This window comes from Pseudophryne corroboree, chromosome 8 (assembly GCF_028390025.1).
Source record: "Pseudophryne corroboree isolate aPseCor3 chromosome 8, aPseCor3.hap2, whole genome shotgun sequence".
Taxonomy (NCBI): domain Eukaryota; kingdom Metazoa; phylum Chordata; class Amphibia; order Anura; family Myobatrachidae; genus Pseudophryne; species Pseudophryne corroboree.
This window is the reverse complement of record NC_086451.1, coordinates 427639293-427663532: the sequence shown is the minus strand read 5'-3', so window position 1 is coordinate 427663532 and position 24240 is coordinate 427639293. Positions and strand designations below refer to the sequence as shown.

General features: G+C 50.7%; 1 protein-coding gene across 2 annotated transcripts in view; it reads right to left on the bottom strand.

The window, feature by feature from the left end:
• The window catches only part of VARS2 (valyl-tRNA synthetase 2, mitochondrial), a 179232-nt gene that overhangs the window by 119032 nt on the left and 35960 nt on the right, over positions 1-24240 (bottom strand). For both annotated transcript variants that reach the window (XM_063937998.1, XM_063937999.1), the window contains exons 2-3: positions 2685-2839; positions 2459-2540 (exon numbers count right to left, since the gene is read on the bottom strand). In XM_063937998.1, the coding sequence (XP_063794068.1) occupies positions 2459-2540; positions 2685-2828 (226 nt within the window). In that variant the 5' untranslated portion in view covers positions 2829-2839. The remainder of the gene's footprint in view (positions 1-2458; positions 2541-2684; positions 2840-24240) is intronic.

Below are 24240 nucleotides of genomic sequence, written 5' to 3'. Positions count from 1 at the left end.
GCAGCTCAAGTAGCTGCAATAGTGGGCCTTTGTGCAGCTCCCGTGAGGGTGTAAATCGCTATTAGACAACCCTCCACACGTTTATCCGTAGGCTCTTTTAGAGACGTGACAGTAGTGACAGGTAGAGCTGAGGAAACCACCATCCTAGCCACATGTGAGTCCACTGGAGGATGTGTTTCCCAATTTTTAGACAGCTCTGGAGCGAGGGGATAGCGAGCCAGCATCTTCTTTTGAGGCACAAACTTCGTACCCGGGTTTTCCCAGGGTTCCTGACGTATATCCACTAGGTGGTCACAGTGAGGTAAAACTTGCTTAAACACCTTCTGACGCTTGAACCTATCTGGTTTCTTAGGAGGAACGGATGGCTCGGGATCATCCGTAATCTGCAGAATTAACTTAATAGCTTCCAAAAGATCAGGAACATCCACATGTGAACTACTCTCCCCATCAGCCATATCTAAGTCAGAACCTGAGGGGTCAGTATATGGGCCGTCTTCATCAGACGAGGTGTCAGTGTCACTCAGAGGACCTCTTGGACTTAGGTGAGCGTTGGTCAGACTTTTTAATAGTCAAGGACTGGTTCAACTTCTTTAATTGAGCAGATAAATCGTCCGCCCACGGCGGGTTAGCTGCAGGGACCACATACGGTTGTACCGGCATTGGGGGTCCCATAGGGGGAGTTAGTTTATGAACTAGAGTATGCAGAAGCGTGGAAAAAGCGGCCCACGGTGGGTCAGTATGTGCCTCCGTTGCCATAGTCCCACTGGGGGGCAAGGAGCCCCCAGAACCAGAGCCCACAGCTGCTATATTCTCCTCATATGGCCCCGTAGCTTCAGCAACACCGGCAGTGTGTTCCGCCCCAGAACCGTTACCCTCAGAGCAAGACATGATATAACTTGCAGTATAAGGTTAACACAGTACAATTATCAGCAGCACTATACCTCTAAACCCAAACCCCTGCGCAGTGTAGTCAGCACTAGCAGAGATAAAGGAGAGATATGGTGACTAAATCACAGAGAAAAATACATAATACATTATATCTTTGTGAAAATCCTATATTAGATAACACCTGACGCACCAAGCCCCCTCAGGTTATGGAATATAGGGATAGCAGGTTGAGTGAAAGACACGAAATGGACACCACTCAGCTATCAAATGCACACACAGAAAGTCACAGTTTGTACAATGCAGAGGTTATTACTGACAATAATACTGCACTGGACTAGCTTACACAGCTATATAACAATAGATATAACAGTACACAGTAAGAACTGGATGCATATCACAGGGTAATTGTACTATAAAACCCTCACTAAATGCACTCTTTCTTAACTATCACTGTCTAAAAAGGCAGGTAGAATACTTAAGTGTCATGTAAAGGCACAGCGCTGACAACCAGGCGGCTTTACATAGGAGGATTTGCCCAAGCAGTCCCAGGAACAGTGAGCTGAGGGATAATGGTGCCGCAGACACTGACAGGGAGTGAGGAAAAGACAGATATGCAGCTCCAAGGCGGGAACACTTGCTAGAAATGGCGCCCTGGGGCTGGGGGAGTGGCTTCAGGTCTAAGCCTTATCCCCTCTGCTGGCAAAACCACCGGGTACTGTGGGCGATATAAGAATTGGTTTAGAGAGAAAACCTGACCTGCGCCCATGCCCTGGTGATCTAGTGGGATCGCCTGTACTGCCACAGTGTCCACCGCCAGCGCGCGCCGGATCGCGATAAAGACCGGGTCCCGCAAGCGGGACCCACTTACCACCTCCCGAAGCGCGGCCACGCGATCCTGGAGAGCCCCAGCCGTGTGTGTCTAACGTGAAGAAAACCGGAGCCTCCGCTGTAGGTACTCGGCAACCAGGGCTCGGGAGTGTACAGTGCCGCTGGGGAGAGCTGGAGCTGCAGCAGTGAATGTCACAAGACATTTACCACTGCTGCTGCCCTTGAAGTCTTCACTTTTTACCTCATAAAAAGCTTTTCTTAGGGCTGCTTGGAGCAGCCCCTCTGTTAAGTGCCTGCTTACTGCAGCACCAACTTACAAAACTGAGCTCCTGTGCTGGGAGGCGGGGTGATATAGGAGGCGGCACTGTGCATTCTGGGAACAGTCAAAGCTTTGAGCCTGTTCGTGCCTCGGATCAAGATCCTACTCTACACCCCATTGTCCAATCCTTGTGGAGCCCAGTGTACCCCGCAGCAGAAAGATCTGATGTCCGAAAATGATTGGGGGTGTCCCACCATAGGACAGGAAAATTGCAGATACAGTCATGGATAGGGGCAACACAATTAATGGGGGTAATCAAGCAACCCGCAGAGCTAGCTCTTATGATGCCAAGCATGGAGGACATTGCATGCACTGGGAGCACAAGAAGCCTTTGTTCCTGGCGCTGCAGGCAGGGTAGACCCCAGAGCAGTAAGGGCATTGACGCAAGCATTGTGAATAATAGAGAAGAGTGCACTATCCAACCTTTTTTGTCTCCTGGCTTTGTAGCAATTTTATACTCTATCTCCTCTTTAGCTCTCCAGCACTGGCCTTTAACATCTGATACCTGATTTTTGATAGGGAGAGAAATTACAAGTAAATGAAAATGGTATAGTTACAGATTTACAAATACAGGGCAAAAAAAATATATCTGTATTTGCATCATAATGCTGAGTTTATGTGCAATTCAAGATTAGCACAGCGATCATACTTCTGTTTCCTGAGCAGCTCCTTCCTCTAGCTGAATCCGCTGACGCTGCCGGCGCTCATCTCGCTTAATTCGTTCTGTGATGCTGGCAACACCCCTACGTGGTGGTAAGCCTGTAACAGTCTGGCTGGAGAGGAGGCGAAGCATTGTGAGGAGACCTAGAGATCCCAATGGCAGACATGTACTAGTTATTATAAGTTACTTCTTCCTCCTGTGCCACTATCTCCACTCCTTTCTCCCACTGTCTGCCTCACTGTCCTTGTTTCCATCTCCCATCCCTTCTCACTGTTACTTATCCTCTCTCCCATCCCTTCTCATTGTTACTTATCCTCTTCTCCCACCACTTCTCACTGTTACCTATACTCTCTCCCATCCCTTCTCACTGTTACTTATCCTCTTCTCCCACCACTTCTCACTGTTACCTATACTCTCTCCCATCCCTTCTCACTGTTACCTATACTCTCTCCCATCCCTTCTCACTGTTACTTATCCTCTCTCCCATCCCTTCTCACTGTTACTTATCCTCTCTCCCATCCCTTCTCACTGTTACTTATCCTCTCTCCGATCCCTTCTCATTGTTACTTATCCTCTCTCCCATCCCTTCTCACTGTTACTTATCCTCTCTCCCATCCCTTCTCACTGTTACTTATCCTCCCTCCCATCCCTTCTCACTGTTACTTATCCTCTCTCCGATCCCTTCTCATTGTTACTTATCCTCTCTCCCATCCCTTCTCATTGTTACTTATCCTCTCTCCCATCCCTTCTCATTGTTACTTATCCTCCCTCCCATCCCTTCTCACTGTTACTTATCCTCTCTCCCATCCCTTCTCACTGTTACTTATCCTCCCTCCCATCCCTTCTCACTGTTACTTATCCTCCCTCCCATCCCTTCTCACTGTTACTTATCCTCTCTCCCATCCCTTCTCACTGTTACTTATCCTCTCTCCCATCCCTTCTCACTGTTACTTATCCTCTCTCCCATCCCTTCTCACTGTTACTTATCCTCTCTCCCATCCCTTCTCACTGTTACTTATTCTCTCTCCCATCCCTTCTCATTGTTACTTATCCTCTCTCCCATCCCTTCTCACTGTTACTTATCCTCTCTCCCATCCCTTCTCACTGTTACTTATCCTCTCTCCGATCCCTTCTCATTGTTACTTATCCTCTCTCCCATCCCTTCTCACTGTTACTTATTGTCTCTCCCATCCCTTCTCACTGTTACTTATCCTCTCTCCCATCCCTTCTCACTGTTACTTATTCTCTCTCCCATCCCTTCTCATTGTTACTTATCCTCTCTCCCATCCCTTCTCACTGTTACCTATACTCTCTCCCATCCCTTCTCACTGTTACTTATTCTCTCTCCCATCCCTTCTCATTGTTACTTATCCTTCCTCCCATCCCTTCTCACTGTTACTTATTCTCGTTCCCATCCCTTCTCACTGTTACTTATCCTCCCTCCCATCCCTTCTCACTGTTACTTATCCTCCCTCCCATCCCTTCTCACTGTTACTTATCCTCTCTCCCATCCCTTCTCACTGTTACTTATCCTCTCTCCCTTCCCTTCTCATTGTTACTTATCCTCTCTCCCATCCCTTCTCACTGTTACTTATTCTCTCTCCCATCCCTTCTCACTGTTACTTATCCTCTCTCCCTTCCCTTCTCATTGTTACTTATCCTCTCTCCCATCCCTTCTCACTGTTACTTATCCTCTCTCCCATCCCTTCTCACTGTTACTTATCCTCTCTCCCATCCCTTCTCACTGTTACCTATACTCTCTCCCATCCCTTCTCACTGTAACCTATACTCTCTCCCATCCCTTCTCACTGTTACCTATACTCTCTCCCATCCCTTCTCACTGTTACTTATCCTCTCTCCCATCCCTTCTCATTGTTACCTATACTCTCTCCCATCCCTTCTCACTGTTACTTATCCTCTCTCCCATCCCTTCTCATTGTTACCTATACTCTCTCCCATCCCTTCTCACTGTTACCTATACTCTCTCCCATCCCTTCTCACTGTTACTTATCCTCTCTCCCATCCCTTCTCATTGTTAATTATCCTCCCTCCCATCCCTTCTCACTGTTACTTATCCTCTCTCCCATCCCTTCTCATTGTTACTTATCCTCCCTCCCATCCCTTCTCACTGTTACTTATTCTCGTTCCCATCTCTTCTCACTGTTACTTATCCTCCCTCCCATCCCTTCTCACTGTTACTTATCCTCCCTCCCATCCCTTCTCACTGTTACTTATCCTCTCTCCCATCCCTTCTCATTGTTAATTATCCTCTCTCCCATCCCTTCTCACTGTTACTTATTCTCTCTCCCATCCCTTCTCATTGTTACTTATCCTTCCTCCCATCCCTTCTCACTGTTACTTATTCTCGTTCTCATCCCTTCTCACTGTTACTTATCCTCCCTCCCATCCCTTCTCACTGTTACTTATCCTCCCTCCCATCCCTTCTCACTGTTACTTATCCTCTCTCCCATCCCTTCTCACTGTTACTTATCCTCTCTCCCATCCCTTCTCACTGTTACTTATCCTCTCTCCCTTCCCTTCTCATTGTTACTTATCCTCTCTCCCATCCCTTCTCACTGTTACTTATCCTCTCTCCCATCCCTTCTCACTGTTACTTATCCTCTCTCCCATCCCTTCTCACTGTTACTTATCCTCTCTCCCATCCCTTCTCACTGTTACCTATACTCTCTCCCATCCCTTCTCACTGTAACCTATACTCTCTCCCATCCCTTCTCACTGTTACCTATACTCTCTCCCATCCCTTCTCACTGTTACTTATCCTCTCTCCCATCCCTTCTCATTGTTACCTATACTCTCTCCCATCCCTTCTCACTGTTACCTATACTCTCTCCCATCCCTTCTCACTGTTACTTATCCTCTCTCCCATCCCTTCTCATTGTTAATTATCCTCCCTCCCATCCCTTCTCACTGTTACTTATCCTCTCTCCCATCCCTTCTCATTGTTACTTATCCTCTCTCCCATCCCTTCTCACTGTTACTTATCCTCCCTCCCATCCCTTCTCACTGTTACTTATCCTCCCTCCCATCCCTTCTCACTGTTACTTATCCTCTCACCCATCCCTTCTCATTGTTACTTATCCTCCCTCCCATCCTTTCTCACTGTTACTTATCCTCTTCTCCCATCCCTTCTCACTGTTACTTATCCTCCCTCCCATCCCTTCTCACTGTTACTTATCCTCTCTCCCATCCCTTCTCACTGTTACTTATCCTCCCTCCCATCCCTTCTCACTGTTACTTATCCTCTCTCCCATCCCTTCTCACTGTTACTTATCCTGTTCTCCCATCGCTTCTCATTGTTACTTATCCTCCCTCCCATCCCTTCTCACTGTTACTTATCCTCTTCTCCCATCCCTTCTCACTGTTACTTATCCTCTCTCCCATCCCTTCTCATTGTTACTTATCCTCCCTCCCATCTCTTCTCACTGTTACTTATCCTCTTCTCCCATCCCTTCTCACTGTTACTTATTCTCTCTCCCATCCCTTCTCACTGTTACTTATCCTCTTCTCCCATCCCTTCTCACTGTTACTTATCCTCTCTTCCATCCCTTCTCACTGTTACTTATCCTCCCTCCCATCCCTTCTCATTGTTACTTATTCTCTCTCCCATCCCTTCTCACTGTTACTTATCCTCCCTCCCATCCCTTCTCATTGTTACTTATCCTCCCTCCCATCACTTCTCACTGTTACTTATCCTCTTCTCCCGCTCCATCTCCCTGTTCCCTATTCTCTCTCCCGCTCCATCTCCCTGTTCCCTATCCTCTCTCCCGCTCCATCTCCCTGTTCCCGATCCTCTCTCCCGCTCCATCTCCCTGTTCCCGATCCTCTCTCCCGCTCCATCTCCCTGTTCCCGATCCTCTCTCCCGCTCCATCTCCCTGTTCCCGATCCTCTCACCCACTCCATCTCTCTGTTCCCTATCCTCTCTTCCACTTCATCTCCCTGTTCCCTATCCTCTCTTCCGCTCCATCTCCCTGTTCCCTATCCTCTCTCCATCTCTCTGTTCCCTATCCTCTCTCCATCTCTCTGTTCCCTATCCTATCTCCAGCTCCATCTCCCTGTTCCCTATCCTCTCTCCTGCTCCATCTCCCTGTTCCCTATCCTCTCTCCCGCTCCAGCTCCCTGTTCCCTATCCTCTCTTCCGCACCATCTCGCTGTTCCCTATCCTCTCTCCCACACCATCTCCCTGTGCCCTATCCTCTCTTCCACTCAATCTCCATATCCCGCCCTCATTTTCATGTTCCTTATACTCTCTCCTAGCCTTTCTGCTGATATATAAACTCTTTCCTACAGTGCATCCGGAAAGTATTGACAGCGCTTCAATTTTTCCACATTTTGTTATGTTGCAGCCTTATTCTAAACTGGAATAAATTAATTTTTCCCCTCAAAATTCTACACACAATACCATATAATGACAACGTGATAAAAAAAAAATAATCAGATTTTTGCAAATTTGTGAAATCACATGTACATAAGTATTCACAGCCTTTGCTCAATACTTTTTTAATGCACTTTTGGCAGCAATTATAGCCTCAAGTCTTTTTGAATATGAGGCCACAAGCTTGGCACACCTATCTTTGGGCAGTTCCGCCCATTCCTCTTTGCAGCACCTCTCAAGCTCCATCAGGTTGGATGGGAAGCGTCAGTGCACAGCCATTTTCAGATCTCTCCAGAGATGTACAATCGGATTCAAGTCTGGGCTCTGGCTGGGCCACTCAAGGACATTCACAGAGTTGTCCTGAAGCCACTCCTTTGATATACTGGCAGTGTGCTTAGGGTCTTTGTCCTGCTGAAAGATGAACCATCTCCCCAGTCTGACATCAAGAGCGCTCTGAAGCAGGTTTTCATCCAGGATGTCTCTGTACATTGCTGCATTCATCTTTCCCTCTATCCTGACTAGTCTCCCAATTCCTGCCACTGAAAAACATCCCCACAGCATGATGCTGCCACCACCATGCTTCACTGTAGGGAAGGTATTGGCCTGGTGATGAGCGGTGCCTGGTTTCCTCCAAACATGACGCCTAGCATTCACGCCAAAGAGTTCAACCTTTGTCTCATCAGACCCGAAAAAAAATTTCAGGTGCATTTTGGCAAACTCCAGGCGGGCTGCCATGTGCTTTTTTTTTTACTAAGGAGTGGCTTCCGTCTGGCCACTCTACCATACAGGCCTGATTGATGGATTGCTGCAGAGATGGTTGTCCTTCTGGAAGGTTCTCCTCTCTCCACAGAGGAATTCTGTAGCTCTGACAGAGTGACCATTGGGTTCTTGGTCACCTCCCTGACTAGGGCCCTTCTGCCCCGATCGCTCAGTTTAGACGGCCGGCCAGTTCTAGGAAGAGTCTTGGTGGTTCCAAACTTCTTCTATTTACAGATGATGGAGACCACTGTGCTAATTGGGACCTTCAAAGCAGCAGATATTTTTCTGTACTCTTCTGCAGATGTGTGCCTTGAGACAATCCTGTCTGGGAGGTCTACAGACAATACCAGTGTCCGCAAAAACGCGATATAGCGCGTATTTTACCCAGTTTTCATGGCCAGGGACTCACTTTTCTAAAATGGGCGGGTCCCCGGGGACGCGCTCCGCTTGATGAATCCTGGCTTTAAAATAAGAATTTACTTACCGATAATTCTATTTCTCATAGTCCGTAGTGGATGCTGGGGACTCCGTAAGGACCATGGGGAATAGCGGCTCCGCAGGAGACTGGGCACTAAAGTAAAGCTTTAGAACTACCTGGTGTGCACTGGCTCCTCCCCCTATGACCCTCCTCCAAGCCTCAGTTAGGATACTGTGCCCGGACGAGCGTACACAATAAGGAAGGATTTTTGAATCCCGGGTAAGACTCATACCAGCCACACCAATCACACCGTATAACTTGTGATCTAAACCCAGTTAACAGCATAACAGAGGAGCCTCTAGAAAAGATGGCTCACTACAGCAATAACCCGATTTTTTTGGTAACAATAACTATGTACCAGTATTGCAGACAATCCGCACTTGGGATGGGCGCCCAGCATCCACTACGGACTATGAGAAATAGAATTATCGGTAAGTAAATTCTTATTTTCTCTGACGTCCTAGTGGATGCTGGGGACTCCGTAAGGACCATGGGGATTATACCAAAGCTCCCAAACGGGCGGGAGAGTGCGGATGACTCTGCAGCACCAAATGAGAGAACTCCAGGTCCTCCTCAGCCAGGGTATCAAATTTGTAGAATTTTACAAACGTATTTGCTCCTGACCAAGTAGCTGCTCGGCAAAGTTGTAAAGCCGAGACCCCTCGGGCAGCCGCCCAAGATGAGCCCACCTTCCTTGCGGAATGGGCTTTTACAGATTTTGGCTGTGGCAGGCCTGCCACAGAATGTGCAAGCTGAATTGTACTACAAATCCAACGAGCAATAGTCTGCTTAGAAGCAGGAGCACCCAGCTTGTTGGGTGCATACAGAATAAACAACGAGTCAGATTTTCTGACTCCAGCCGTCCTGGAAACCTATATTTCCAGGGCTCTGACAACGTCTAGCAACTTGGAGTCCTCCAAGTCCCTAGTAGCCGCAGGCACCACAATAGGTTGATTCAGGTGAAACGCTGAAAACCACCTTAGGGAGACACTGAGGACAAGTCCTCAATTCCGCCCTGTCCGAATGGAAAATCAGATGAGGGCTTTTACAGGATAAAGCCGCCAATTCTGACACGCACCTGGCCCAGGCCAGGGCCAACAGCATGACCACTTTCCATGTGAGATATTTTAACTCCACATATTTAAGTGGTTCAAACCAATGTGACTTTTGGAACCCAAAAACTACATTTAGATCCCAAGGTGCAACTGGAGGCACAAAAGGAGGCTGTATATACAGTACCCCTTTCACAAACGTCTGAACTTCAGGGACTGAAGCTAGTTCTTTTTGGAAGAAAATTGACAGGGCCGAAATTTGAACCTTGATGGACCCCCATTTCAGGCCCATAAACACTCCTGTTTGCAGGAAATGTAGGAATTGACCTAGTTGAAAATTCCTCCGTCGGGGCCTTACTGGCCTCGCACCACGCAACATATTTTCGCCAAATGCGGTGATAATGTTTTGCGGTTATATCTTTCCTGGCTTTGATCAGGATAGGAATGACTTCATCCGGAATGCCTTTCTCCTTCAGGATCCGGCGTTCAACCGCCATGCCGTCAAACGCAGCCGCGGTAAGTCTTGGAACAGACAGAGTCCTTGCTGGAGCAGGTCCCTTCTTAGAGGTAGAGGCCACGGATCCTCCGTGAGCATCTCTTGAAGTTCCGGTTACCAAGTCCTTCTTGGCCAATCCGGAGCCACGAATATAGTGCTTACTCCTCTCCATCTTATAATTCTCAGTACCTTGGGTATGAGAGGCAGAGGAGGGAACACATACACTGACTGGTACACCCACTGTGTTACCAGAGCGTCTACAGCAGAGCTGGCCAAACCAGTCCTCGAGATCTACCAACAGTACACATTTTCCAGACCACCTAGCTAGTGCACAGGTGTAGTCATTACTAATTAAGATGTGCTGCATTCATTCCTAACTGACAATTCTACAGATCTCCAGGAGGCCTGGAAAACATGAACTGTTGGTAGATCTCGAGGACCGGTTTGGCCAGCCCTGGTCTACAGCTATTGCCTGAGGGTCCCTTGACCTGGCGCAATACTTGTCGAGTTTTATAAACATGTGGAAGACTTCTGGGTGAAGTCCCCACTCTCCCGGGTGGAGGTCGTGTCTGCTGAGGAAGTCTGCTTCCCAGTTGTCCACTCCCGGAATGAATACTGCTGACAGTGCTATCACATGATTTTCCTCCCAGCGAAGAATCCTTGCAGCTTCTGCCATTGCCCTCCTGCTTCTTGTGTCACCCTGTCTGTTTACGTGGGTGACTGCCGTGATGTTGTCCGAATGAATCAACTCCAGGTGACCTTGAAGCAGAGGTCTTGCTGAGCTTAGAGCATTGTAAATGGCCCTTAGCTTCAGGATATTTATGTGAAGTGATGTCTCCAGGCTTGACCATAAGCTCTGGAAATTCCTTCCCTGTGTGACTGCTCCCCAGCCTCGCAGGCTGGCATCCGTGGTCACCAGGACCCAGTCCGGAATGTGCGGCCCTCTAGAAGATGAGCACTCTGCAACCACCACAGGAGAGACACCCTTGTGCTTGGTGACAGGGTTATCCGCTGATGCATCTGAAGATGCGACCCGGACCATTTGTCCAGCAGGTCCCACTGGAAAGTTCTTGCGTGGAACCTGCCGAATGGGATTGCTTCGTAGGAAGCCACCATTTTTCCCAGAACCATTTCATTGATGTACTGAGACTTGGCTCGGTTATAGGAGGTTCCCGACTAGCTCGGATAACTCCCTGACTTTCTCCTCCGGGAGAAACACCTTTTTCTGGACTGTGTCCAGGATCATCCCTAGGAACAGAAGACGAGTCGTCGGAATCAGCTGCGATTTTGGAATATTGAGAATCCAATCGTGCTGCCGCAACACTACCTGAGATAGTGCTACACCGACCTCCAACTGTTCCCTGGATCTTACCCTTATCAGGGAATCGTCCAAGTAAGGGATAACTAAAATTCCCTTCCTTCGAAGGAGTATCATCATTTCGGCCATTACCTTGGTAAAGACCCAGGGTGCCGTGGACCATCCATACGGCAGCGTCTGAAACTGATAGTGACAGTTCTGTACCATAAACCTGAGGTACCCTTGGTGAGAAGGGTAAATTGGGACATGAAGGTAAGCATCCTTGATGTCCCGACATCATGTAGTCCCCTTCTTCCAGGTTCGCAATCACTGCTCTGAGTGACTCAATCTTGAATTTGAACCTCCGTATGTAAGTGTTCAAGATTTTAGATTTAGAATCGGTCTCACCGAGCCGTCCGGCTTCGGTACCACAACAGTGTGGAATAATACCCCGTTCCCTGTTGCAGGAGGGGTACCTTGATTATCACCTGCTGGGAATACAGCTTGTGAATGGCTTCCAAAACTGCCTCCCTGTCAGAAGGAGACATCGGTAAAGCCGACTTTAGGAAACGGCGAGGGGGAGACGTCTCGAATTCCAATTTGTACCCCTGAGATATCACCTGAAGGACCCAGGGGTCTACTTGCGAGTGAGCCCACAGCGCGCTGAAATTCATTGAGACGGTCCCCCACCGTGCCTGGTTCTGCTTGTAAAGCCCCAGCGTCATACTGAGGGCTTGGCAGAGGCGGGAGAGGGCTTCTGTTCCTGGGAACTGGCTGATTTCTGCAGCCTTTTTCCTCTCCCTCTGTCACGGGGCAGAAATGAGGAACCTTTTGCCCGCTTGCCCACGAAAAGACTGCGCCTGATAATACGGCGTCTTCTTATGTTGAGAAGCGACCTGGGGTACAAACGTGGATTTCCCAGCTGTTGCCGTGGCCACCAGGTCTGAAAGACCGACCCCAAATAACTCCTCCCCTTAATAAGGCAATACTTCCAAATGCCGTTTGGAATCCGCATCACCTGACCACTGTCGTGTCCATAACCCTCTACTGGCAGAAATGGACAACGCACTTAGACTTGATGCCAGTCGGCAAATATTCCGCTGTGCATCACGCATATATAGAAATGCATCTTTTAAATGCTCTATAGGCAATAATATACTGTCCCTATCTAGGGTATCAATATTTTCAGTCAGGGAATCCGACCACGCCAACCCAGCACTGCACATCCAGGCTGAGGCGATTGCTGGTCGCAGTATAACACCAGTATGTGTGTAAATACATTTTAGGATACCCTCCTGCTTTCTATCAGCAGGATCCTTAAGGGCGGCCATCTCAGGAGAGGGTAGAGCCCTTGTTCTTACAAGCGTGTGAGCGCTTTATCCACCCTAGGGGGTGTTTCTCAACGCACCCTAACCTCTGGCGGGAAAGGATATAATGCCAATAACATTTTAGAAATTATCAGTTGTTATCGGGGGAAACCCACGCATCATCACACACCTCATTTAATTTCTCAGATTCAGGAAAACTACAGGTAGTTTTTCCTCACCGAACATAATACCCCTTTTTGGTGGTACTCGTATTATCAGAAATGTGTAAAACATTTTTCCATTGCCTCAATCATGTAACGTGTGGCCCTACTGGAAGTCACATTTGTCTCTTCACCGTCGACACTGGAGTCAGTATCCGTGTCGGCGTCTATATCTGCCATCTGATCCTTCCAACAGTTCATCCACTCAGGTGTCGACCCCCTAGGAGGCGACATCACTATTACAGGCAATCTGCTCCGTCTCCACATCATTTTTCTCCTCATACATGTCGACACAAACGTACCGACACACAGCACACACACAGGGAATGCTCTGATAGAGGACAGGACCCCACTAGCCCTTTGGGGAGACAGAGGGAGAGTTTGCCAGCACACACCAGAGCGCTATATATATATAGGGATAACCTTATATAAGTGTTTTTCCCCTTATAGCTGCTGTATTGTTAATACTGCGCCCAATTAGTGCCCCCCTCTCTTTTTTAACCCTTTCTGTAGTGTAGTGACTGCAGGGGAGAGCCAGGGAGCTTCCCTCCAACGGAGCTGTGAGGGAAAATGGCGCCAGTGTGCTGAGGAGATAGGCTCCGCCCCCTTCTCGTCGGCCTTATCTCCCGTTTTTCTGTGTATTCTGGCAGGGGTTAAATTCATCCATATAGCCCAGGAGCTATATGTGATGCATTTTTTGCCATCCAAGGTGTTTTTATTGCGTCTCAGGGCGCCCCCCCCCCCAGCGCCCTGCACCCTCAGTGACCGGAGTGTGAAGTGTGCTGAGAGCAATGGCGCACAGCTGCAGTGCTGTGCGCTACCTTGTTGAAGACAGGACATCTTCTGCCGCCGATTTTCCGGACCTCTTCTGTCTTCTGGCTCTGTAAGGGGGCCGGCGGCGCGGCTCTGGGACCTATCCATGGCTGGGCCTGTGATCGGTCCCTCTGGAGCTAATGTCCAGTAGCCTAAGAAGCCCAATCCACTCTGCACGCAGGTGAGTTCGCTTCTTCTCCCCTTAGTCCCTCGATGCAGTGAGCCTGTTGCCAGCAGGTCTCACTGAACATAAAAAACCTAAAACTAAACTTTTCACTAAGCAGCTCAGGAGAGCCACCTAGTGTGCACCCTTCTCGTTCGGGCACAAAAATCTAACTGAGGCTTGGAGGAGGGTCATAGGGGGAGGAGCCAGTGCACACCAGGTAGTTCTAAAGCTTTACTTTTGTGCCCAGTCTCCTGCGGAGCCGCTATTCCCCATGGTCCTTACGGAGTCCCCAGCATCCACTAGGACGTCAGAGAAAATGAGGAGGTGGAGCTTTGACTCCTCTCCTGGTCATGTGCAGCGGCTTCACACAAGGTCCCGGCATGATGGCTCAGTGTAGTGTGCGGGACCCCATGGAAGGCTGCAGAAGACGTTTTGTATTTAACGTGGCTGCACTCAAGGGGTATCCAGTCAGCGGGTGACAGGCGTGTGCTACGGGAGTCATCGTTAGTAACTGTATGTGCTGCAGGGGGGGGGGGGAGGAAGGGGGGAGCGGATTGCGGTGTATGTGCTGCAGGGGGGGGGGGGGGGGGGGGAGCGGATGGCTGTGTATGTGCCGCAGGGTGGGGAGGAAGAGGGGAGCGGATGGCTGTATGTGCTGCAGGGGGGGGGGGGAGGGGAGCGGATGGCTGTATGTGCTGCAGGGGGGGGGGGGAGGGGAGCGGATGGCTGTGTATGTGCTGCAGGGTGGGGAGGGAGAGGGGAGCGGATGGCTGTATGTGCTGCAGGGGGGGGGGGAGAGGGGAGCGGATGGCTGTGTATGTGCTGCAGGGGGGAGAGGGGAGCGGATGGCTGTATGTGCTGCAGGGGGGAGAGAGGAGCGGATGGCTGTATGTGCTGCAGGGGGGAGAGAGGAGCGGATGGCTGTATGTGCTGCAGGAGGGGAGAGGGGAGCGGATGGCTGTATGTGCTGCGGGGGGAAGAGAGGAGCGGATGGCTGTATGTGCTGCAGGGGGGAGAGAGGAGCGGATGGCTGTATGTGCTGCAGGGGGGGAGAGGGGAGCGGATGGCTGTATGTGCTGCAGGGGGGGAGAGGGGAGCGGATGGCTGTATGTGCTGCAGGGGGGGAGAGAGGAGCGGATGGCTGTGTATGTGCTGCAGGGGAGGAGAGAGGAGCGGATGGCTGTGTATGTGCTGCAGGGGGGGGAGAGGGGAGCGGATCGCTGTGTATGTGCTGCAGGGGGGGGGGGGGGAGAGGAGAGTGGATGGCTGTACATGTGCTGCAGGGGGGGAGGAAGAGGGGAGCGGATGGCTGTGTATGTGCTGCACGGGGGAGAGGGGAGCGGATGGCTGTATGTGCTGCAGGGGAGAGAGAGTAGCGGATGGCTGTATGTGCTGCAGGGGGGAGAGAGGAGCGGATGGCTGTATGTGCTGCAGGGGGGGAGAGGGGAGCGGATGGCTGTATGTGCTGCGGGGGGGAGAGAGGCGCGGATGGCTGTATGTGCTGTAGGGGGGAGAGAGGAGCGGATGGCTGTATGTGCTGCAGGGGGGGAGAGGGGAGCGGATGGCTGTATGTGCTGCAGGGGGGGAGAGGGGAGCGGATGGCTGTATGTGCTGCGGGGGGGGGGGGAGCGGATGGCTGTGTATGTGCTGCAGGGGGGGAGAGAGGAGCGGATGGCTGTGTATGTGCTGCAGGGGGGGAGTGAGGAGCGGATGGCTGTGTATGTGCTGCAGGGGGGGAGAGAGGAGCGGATGGCTGTGTATGTGCTGCAGGGGGGGGAGAGGGGAGCGGATCGCTGTGTATGTGCTGCAGGGGGGGGGGAGAGGAGAGTGGATGGCTGTACATGTGCTGCAGGGGGGGGAGGAAGAGGGGAGCGGATTGCGGTGTATGTGCTGCAGGGGGGGGGGAGAGGGGAGCGGATGGCTGTATGTGCTGCAGGGGGGGAGAGGGCTGCGGATGGCTGTGTATGTGCTGCAGGGGGGGGAGAGAGGAGCGGGTGGCTGTGTATGTGCTGCAGGGGGGGAGAGGGGAGCGGATCGCTGTGTATGTGCTGCAGGGGGGGGGGGGGAGAGGAGAGTGGATGGCTGTACATGTGCTGCAGGGGGGGAGGAAGAGGGGAGCGGATTGCGGTGTATGTGCTGCAGGGGGGGGGGGGGGGGGAGAGGGGAGCAGATGGCTGTGTATGTGCTGCAGGGGGGGAGAGGGCAGCGGATGGCTGTGTATGTGCTGCAGGGGGGGAGAGGGCAGCAGATGGCTGTATGTGCTGCAGGGTGGGAGAGGGCAGCGGATGGCTGTGTATGTGCTGCAGGGGGGGAGGAAGAGGGGAGCGGATTGCGGTGTATGTGCTGCAGGGGGGGGGGGAGAGGGGAGCGGATAGCTGTGTATGTGCTGCAGGGGGGAGAGGGCAGCAGATGGCTGTGTATGTGCTGCAGGGGGGGAGGAAGAGGGGAGCGGATTGCGGTGTATGTGCTGCAGGGGGGGGGGGAGCGGATGGCTGTGTATGTGCTGCAGGGGGGGAGAGGGGAGCGGATGGCTGTGTATGTGCTGCAGGGGGGGAGGAAGAGGGGAGCGGATGGCTGTATGTGCTGCAGGGGGGGAGAGAGGAGCGGATGGCTGTATGTGCTGCGGGGGGGGGAGGGGAGCGGATGGCTGTATGTGCTGCAGGGGGGGGAGGAAGAGGGGAGCGGATTGCGGTGTATGTGCTGCGGGGGGGGGGGGATGGCTGCATGTGCTGCAGGGGGGTAGAGGGGAGCGGATCGCTGTATGGGCTGCAGGGGGGGAGGAAGAGGGGAGCGGATGGCTGTATGTGCTGCAGGGTGGGGAGAGGGGAGCGGATCGCGGTGTATGTGCTGCAGGGGGGGAAGGAGGGGAGCGGATAGCTGTGTATGTTATTTGATTAAAGGAATTTCGTCTTTCAGATTTGTTGTGCAATACATGTATATTCATGGAGTTGGGGCGGTCAGTATACCGACGCCGGGATCATGGCCGCCAGAATGCCTGCTGGAGGATGAGTGCAACGTAGCCCCTTGGGGGCTCTCTGCGCTCGCCACAGGTTCTATTCCCACTCGATGGGTTTCGTGGACACCCACGAGTGGGAATAGCCCAAGCACAGCGGTCGGGATCCCCGCGTCGATATTCTGACCGCCGGGATCATAACTACATACCTATTCATGATGTTTACCATACATTATATACAGCTTCGTTTTTGTTTGTTAGTTATACACATTTCGTGTTTGTAGTGTTGGATTTCCCTTTTATATAAAACAGCAGTTTATAGGATCTGTGCAGGCATTATTATTATTATAGAAATAATAATAAATAGAAAACATTGCCAATTGACTGAACATTCCCCCTCCCTGCCTGTCCTTGGCCCCCTCTACCACCAGCTTTACCCCAAATGCTGCTTGCCCTTACCCGCTTTATCCCATGTTGCTGCCTCACCCCCTATATTATGTTATGGGACCCAGAAATCGTTAAGTAGGACCCCACATTTTCAAAGCAAGGGGTCCCTGGGACCCACATTTTTTTTCGCCCAGCGCGATCACTGAATACCTTTGACTTCATGCTTAGTTTGTGCTCAGACATGCACTGTCAAGTGTGGGACCTTATATACACAGGTGTGTGCCTTTCCAAATCATGTTCAATCAACTGAATTTACCACAGGTGGACTCCAATTAAGCTGTAGGAACGTCTCAAGGATGATCAGTGGAGACCGGAAGCACCTGAGCGCAATTTTGAGCATCATGGCAAAGGCTGTGAACACTTATGTACATGTGATTTCTTAGTTTTTTATTTTTAATAAATTTGCAAAAATAATAAGAATTTACTTACCGATAATTCTATTTCTCATAGTCCGTAGTGGATGCTGGGAACTCCGTAAGGACCATGGGGAATAGCGGCTCCGCAGGAGACTGGGCACAAATAGAAAGCTTTAGTACTACCTGGTGTGCACTGGCTCCTCCCCCTATGACCCTCCTCCAAGCCTCAGTTAGGATACTGTGCCCGGACGAGCGTACACAATAAGGAAGGATTTTGAATCCCGGGTAAGACTCATACCAGCCACACCAATCACACCGTATAACTTGTGATCTGAACCCAGTTAACAGTATGATAAACAGAGGAGCCTCTAGAAAAGATGGCTCACTACAACAATAACCCGATTTAGTTAACAATAACTATGTACAAGTATTGCAGACAATCCGCACTTGGGATGGGCGCCCAGCATCCACTACGGACTATGAGAAATAGAATTATCGGTAAGTAAATTCTTATTTTCTCTGACGTCCTAGTGGATGCTGGGAACTCCGTAAGGACCATGGGGATTATACCAAAGCTCCCAAACGGGCGGGAGAGTGCGGATGACTCTGCAGCACCGAATGAGAGAACTCCAGGTCCTCCTCAGCCAGGGTATCAAATTTGTAGAATTTAGCAAACGTGTTTGCCCCTGACCAAGTAGCTGCTCGGCAAAGTTGTAAAGCCGAGACCCCTCGGGCGGCCGCCCAAGATGAGCCCACTTTCCGTGTGGAATGGGCTTTTACAGATTTTGGCTGTGGCAGGCCTGCCACGGAATGTGCAAGCTGAATTGTACTACAAATCCAACGGGCAATAGTCTGCTTAGAAGCAGGAGCACCCAGCTTGTTGGGTGCATACAGGATAAACAGCGAGTCAGAATTTCTGACTCCAGCCGTCCTGGAAACGTATATTTTCAGGGCCCTGACTACGTCCAGCAACTTGGAGTCCTCCAAGTCTCTAGTAGCCGCAGGTACCACAATAGGCTGGTTCAGGTGAAACGCTGAAACCACCTTAGGGAGAAATTGAGGACGAGTCCTCAATTCTGCCCTATCCGTATGAAAAATTAGGTAAGGGCTTTTATAGGATAAAGCCGCCAATTCTGACACGCGCCTGGCTGAAGCCAGGGCCAACAGCATTACCACTTTCCATGTGAGATATTTTAAGTCCACAGTGGTGAGTGGTTCAAACCAATGTGATTTTAGGAACCCCAAAACCACATTGAGATCCCAAGGTGCCACTGGAGGCACAAAAGGAGGCTGTATATGCAGCACCCCTTTGACAAACGTCTGAACTTCAGGAACTAAAGCCAGTTCTTTTTGGAAGAAGATCGACAGGGCCGAAATTTGAACCTTAATGGACCCTAATTTTAGGCCCATAGACAGTCCTGTTTGCAGGAAATGCAGGAAACGACCCAGTTGAAATTCCTCTGTAGGGGCCTTCCTGGCCTCGCACCACGCAACATATTTACGCCAAATACGGTGATAATGCTGCACGGTTACATCCTTCCTGGCTTTGATCAGGGTAGGGATGACTTCATCCGGAATGCCTTTTTCCTTCAGGATCCGGCGTTCAACCGCCATGCCGTCAAACGCAGCCGCGGTAAGTCTTGGAACAGACAGGGTCCCTGCTGGAGCAGGTCCCTTCGTAGAGGTAGAGGCCTCGGGTCCTCCGTGAGCATCTCTTGAAGTTCCGGGTACCAAGTCCTTCTTGGCCAATCCGGAGCCACGAGTATAGTCCTTACTCCTCTCCTTCTTATGATTCTCAGTACCTTGGGTATGAGAGGCAGAGGAGGGAACACATACACTGACTGGTACACCCACGGTGTTACCAGAGCGTCCACAGCTATTGCCTGAGGGTCCCGTGACCTGGCGCAATACCTGTCTAGTTTTTTGTTGAGGCGTGACGCCATCATGTCCACCTTTGGTTTTTCCCAACGGTTCACAATCATGTGGAAAACTTCTGGGTGAAGTCCCCACTCTCCCGGGTGGAGGTCGTGCCTGCTGAGGAAGTCTGCTTCCCAGTTGTCCACTCCCGGAATGAACACTGCTGACAGTGCTATCACATGATTTTCCGCCCAGCGAAGAATCCTTGCAACTTCTGCCATTGCCCTCCTGCTTCTTGTGCCGCGCTGTCTGTTTACGTGGGCGACTGCCGTGATGTTGTCTGACTGAATCAGCACCGGCTGACCTTGAAGCAGAGGTCGTGCTAGGCTTAGAGCATTGTAGATGGCCCTTAGCTCCAGGATATTTATGTGAAGTGATGTCTCCAGGCTTGACCACAAGCCCTGGAAATTTTTTTCCTTGTGTGACTGCTCCCCAGCCTCTCAGGCTGGCATCCGTGGTCACCAGGACCCAGTCCTGAATGCCGAATCTGCGGCCCTCTAGAAGATGAGCACTCTGCAACCACCACAGAAGAGACACCCTTGTCCTTGGGGACAGGGTTATCCGCTGATGCATCTGAAGATGCGATCCGGACCATTTGTCCAGCAGATCCCACTGGAACGTTCTTGCGTGGAATCTGCCGAATGGAATCGCTTCGTAGGAAGCTACCATCTTTCCCAGGACTCTTGTGCATTGATGCACTGAGACTTGCCCTGGTTTCAGGAGGTTTCTGACTAGGTCGGATAACTCCCTGGCCTTTTCTTCCGGAAGGAACACCTTTTTCTGGACTGTGTCCAGAATCATCCCTAGGAACAGAAGACGTGTTGTCGGAATCAGCTGCGATTTTGGGATATTTAGAATCCAGCCGTGCTGCCGTAGCACTACTTGAGATAGGGCTACTCCGACTACTAACTGTTCTCTGGATCTTGCTCTTATCAGGAGATCGTCCAAGTAAGGGATAATTAAAACACCTTTTCTTCTAAGAAGAATCATCATTTCGGCCATTACCTTGGTAAAGACCCGAGGTGCCGTGGATAATCCAAACGGCAGCGTCTGAAACGGATAGTGACAGTTTTGTACCACAAACCTGAGGTACCCTTGAGGAGAAGGGTAAATGGGGACATGGAGGTAGGCATCTTTGATGTCCAGAGACACCATATAGTCCCCCTCTTCCAGGTTCGCGATCACTGCCCTGAGTGACTCCATCTTGAATTTGAACCTCTGTATGTAAGTGTTCAAAGACTTCAGATTTAAAATTGGTCTCACCGAGCCGTCCGGCTTCGGTACCACAAACAGCGTGGAATAATACCCCTTCCCTTGTTGCAGGAGGGGTACCTTGATTATCACCTGCTGGGAATACAGCTTGTGAACTGCCTCCAATACTGCCTCCCTGTCGGAGGGAGACGTTGGTAAAGCAGACTTCAGGAACCGGCGAGGGGGAGACGTCTCGAACTCCAATTTGTACCCCTGAGATACTACTTGCAGGATCCAGGGGTCCACTTGCGAGTGAGCCCACTGCGCGCTGAAATTCTTGAGACGGGCCCCCACCGTGCCTGAGTCCGCTTGTAAGGCCCCAGCGTCATGCTGAGGACTTGGCAGAAGCGGGGGAGGGCTTTTGTTCCTGGGGAGTGGCTGTCTGTTGCAGTCTTTTTCCCCTTCCTCTGCCCCGGGGCAGAAAAGAGGAACCTTTTGCCCGCTTGCCCTTATGGGGACGAAAGGACTGAGCCGGATAAGACGGCGTCTTTTTATGTTGAGAGGCTACCTGGGGTAAAAAATAAGAATTTACTTACCGATAATTCTATTTCTCGGAGTCCGTAGTGGATGCTGGGGTTCCTGAAAGGACCATGGGGGATAGCGGCTCCGCAGGAGACAGGGCACAAAAAGTAAAGCTTTAGGATCAGGTGGTGTGCACTGGCTCCTCCCCCTATGACCCTCCTCCAAGCCTCAGTTAGGATACTGTGCCCGGACGAGCGTACACAATAAGGAAGGATTTTGAATCCCGGGTAAGACTCATACCAGCCACACCAATCACACTGTACAACCTGTGATCTGAACCCAGTTAACAGTATGATAACAGCGGAGCCTCTGAAAAGATGGCTCACAACAATAATAACCCGATTTTTGTAACTATGTACAAGTATTGCAGATAATCCGCACTTGGGATGGGCGCCCAGCATCCACTACGGACTCCGAGAAATAGAATTATCGGTAAGTAAATTCTTATTTTCTCTATCGTCCTAGTGGATGCTGGGGTTCCTGAAAGGACCATGGGGATTATACCAAAGCTCCCAAACGGGCGGGAGAGTGCGGATGACTCTGCAGCACCGAATGAGAGAACTCCAGGTCCTCCTTAGCCAGGGTATCAAATTTGTAGGATTTTACAAACGTGTTTGCCCCTGACTAAGTAGCCGCTCGGCAAAGTTGTAAAGCCGAGACCCCTCGGGCAGCCGCCCAAGATGAGCCCACCTTCCTTGTGGAATGGGCATTTACATATTTTGGCTGTGGCAGGCCTGCCACAGAATGTGCAAGCTGAATTGTATTACACATCCAACTAGCAATAGTCTGCTTAGAAGCAAGAGCACCCAGTTTGTTGGGTGCATACAGGATAACAGCAAGTCAGTTTTCCTGACTCCAGCCGTCCTGGAACCTATATTTTCAGGGCCCTGACAACATCTAGCAACTTGGAGTCCTCCAAGTCCCTAGTAGGCGCAAGGCACCACAATAAGCTGGTTCAGGTGAAACACTGACACCACCTTAGGGAGAGAACTGGGGACGAGTCCGCAGCTCTGCCCTGTCCGAATGGACAAACAGATATGGGGTTTTTTGAGAAAAAAACCCACCAATTTGACACTCGCCTGGCCCAGGCCAGGGCCAAGAGCATGGTCACTTTTCATGTGAGATGCTTCAAATCCACAGATTTGACTGGTTTTAAACCAATGTGATTTGAGGAATCCCAGAACTACGTTGAGATCCCACAGTGCCACTGGAGGCACAAAAGGGGGTTGTATATGCAATACTCCCTTGACAAACTTCTGGACTTCAGGAACTGAAGCCAATTCTTTCTGGAAGAAAATCGACAGGGACGAAATTTGAACCTTAATGGACCCCAATTTGAGGCCCATAGACACTCCTGTTTGCAGGAAATGCAGGAATCGACCGAGTTGAAATTTCTTCGTGGGGCCTTCCTGGCCTCACACCACGCAACATATTTTCGCCACATGTGGTGATAATGTTGTGCGGTCACCTCCTTCCTGGCTTTGACCAGGGTAGGAATGACCTCTTCCGGAATGCCTTTTTCCCTTAGGATCCGGCGTTCCACCGCCATGCCGTCAAACGCAGCTGCGGTAAGTCTTGGAACAGACATGGTACTTGCTGAAGCAAGTCCCTTCTTAGCGGCAGAGGCCATAAGTCCTCTGTGAGCATCTCTTGAAGTTCCGGGTACCAAGTCCTTCTTGGCCAATCCGGAGCCATGAGTATAGTTCTTACTCCTCTACGTCTTATAATTCTCAGTACCTTAGGTATGAGAAGCAGAGGAGGGAACACATACACCGACTGGTACACCCACGGTGTTACCAGAACGTCCACAGCTATTGCCTGAGGGTCTCTTGACCTGGCGCAATACCTGTCCCGTTTTTTGTTCAGACGGGACGCCATCATGTCCACCTTTGGTATTTCCCAACGGTTCACAATCATGTGGAAAAACTTCCAGATGAAGTTTCCACTCTCCCGGGTGGAGGTCGTGCCTGCTGAGGAAGTCTGCTTCCCAGTTTCCATTCCCGGAATGAAACACTGCTGACAGTGCTATCACATGATTTTCCGCCCAGCGAAAAGTCCTTGCAGTTTTTGCCATTGCCCTCCTGCTTCTTGTGCCGCCCTGTCTGTTTACGTGGGCGACTGCCGTGATGTTTTTCCCACTGGATCAATACCGGCTGACCTTGAAGCAGAGGTCTTGCTAAGCTTAGAGCATTATAAAATTACCCTTAGCTCCAGTATATTTATGTGGAGAAAAGTCTCCAGACTTGATCACACTCCCTGGAAATTTTTTCCTTGTGTGACTGCTCCCCAGCCTCTCGGGCTGGCCTCCGTGGTCACCAGCATCCAATCCTGAATGCCGAATCTGCGGCCCTCTAGAAGATGAGCACTCTGTAACCACCACAGGAGAGACACCCTTGTCCTTGGATATAGGGTTATCCGCTGATGCATCTGAAGATGCGATCCGGACCATTTGTCCAGCAGATCCCACTGAAAAGTTCTTGCGTGAAATCTGCCGAATGGAATTGCTTCGTAGGAAGCCACCATTTTTACCAGGACCCTTGTGCAATGATGCACTGACACTTTTCCTGGTTTTAGGAGGTTCCTGACTAGCTCGGATAACTCCCTGGCTTTCTCTTCCGGGAGAAACACCTTTTTCTGGACTGTGTCCAGAATCATCCCTAGGCACAGCAGACGTGTCGTCGGGATCAGCTGCGATTTTGGAATATTTAGAATCCACCCGTGCTGTTGTAGCAGTATCCGAGATAGTGCTACTCCGACCTCCAACTGTTCCCTGGACTTTGCCCTTATCAGGAGATCGTCCAAGTAAGGGATAATTAAGACGCCTTTTCTTCGAAGAAGAATCATCATTTCGGCCATTACCTTGGTAAAGACCCGGGGTGCCGTGGACAATCCAACGGCAGCGTCTGAAACTGATAGTGACAGTTCTGTACCACGAACCTGAAGTACCCTTAGTGAGAAGGGCAAATTTGGGACATGGAGGTAAGCATCCCTGATGTCCCGGGACACTATATAGTCCCCTTATTCCTGGTTCGTTATCACTGCTCTGAGTGACTCCATCTTGATTTGAACCTTTGTAAGTGTTCAAATTTTTTAGATTTAGAATAGGTCTCACCTA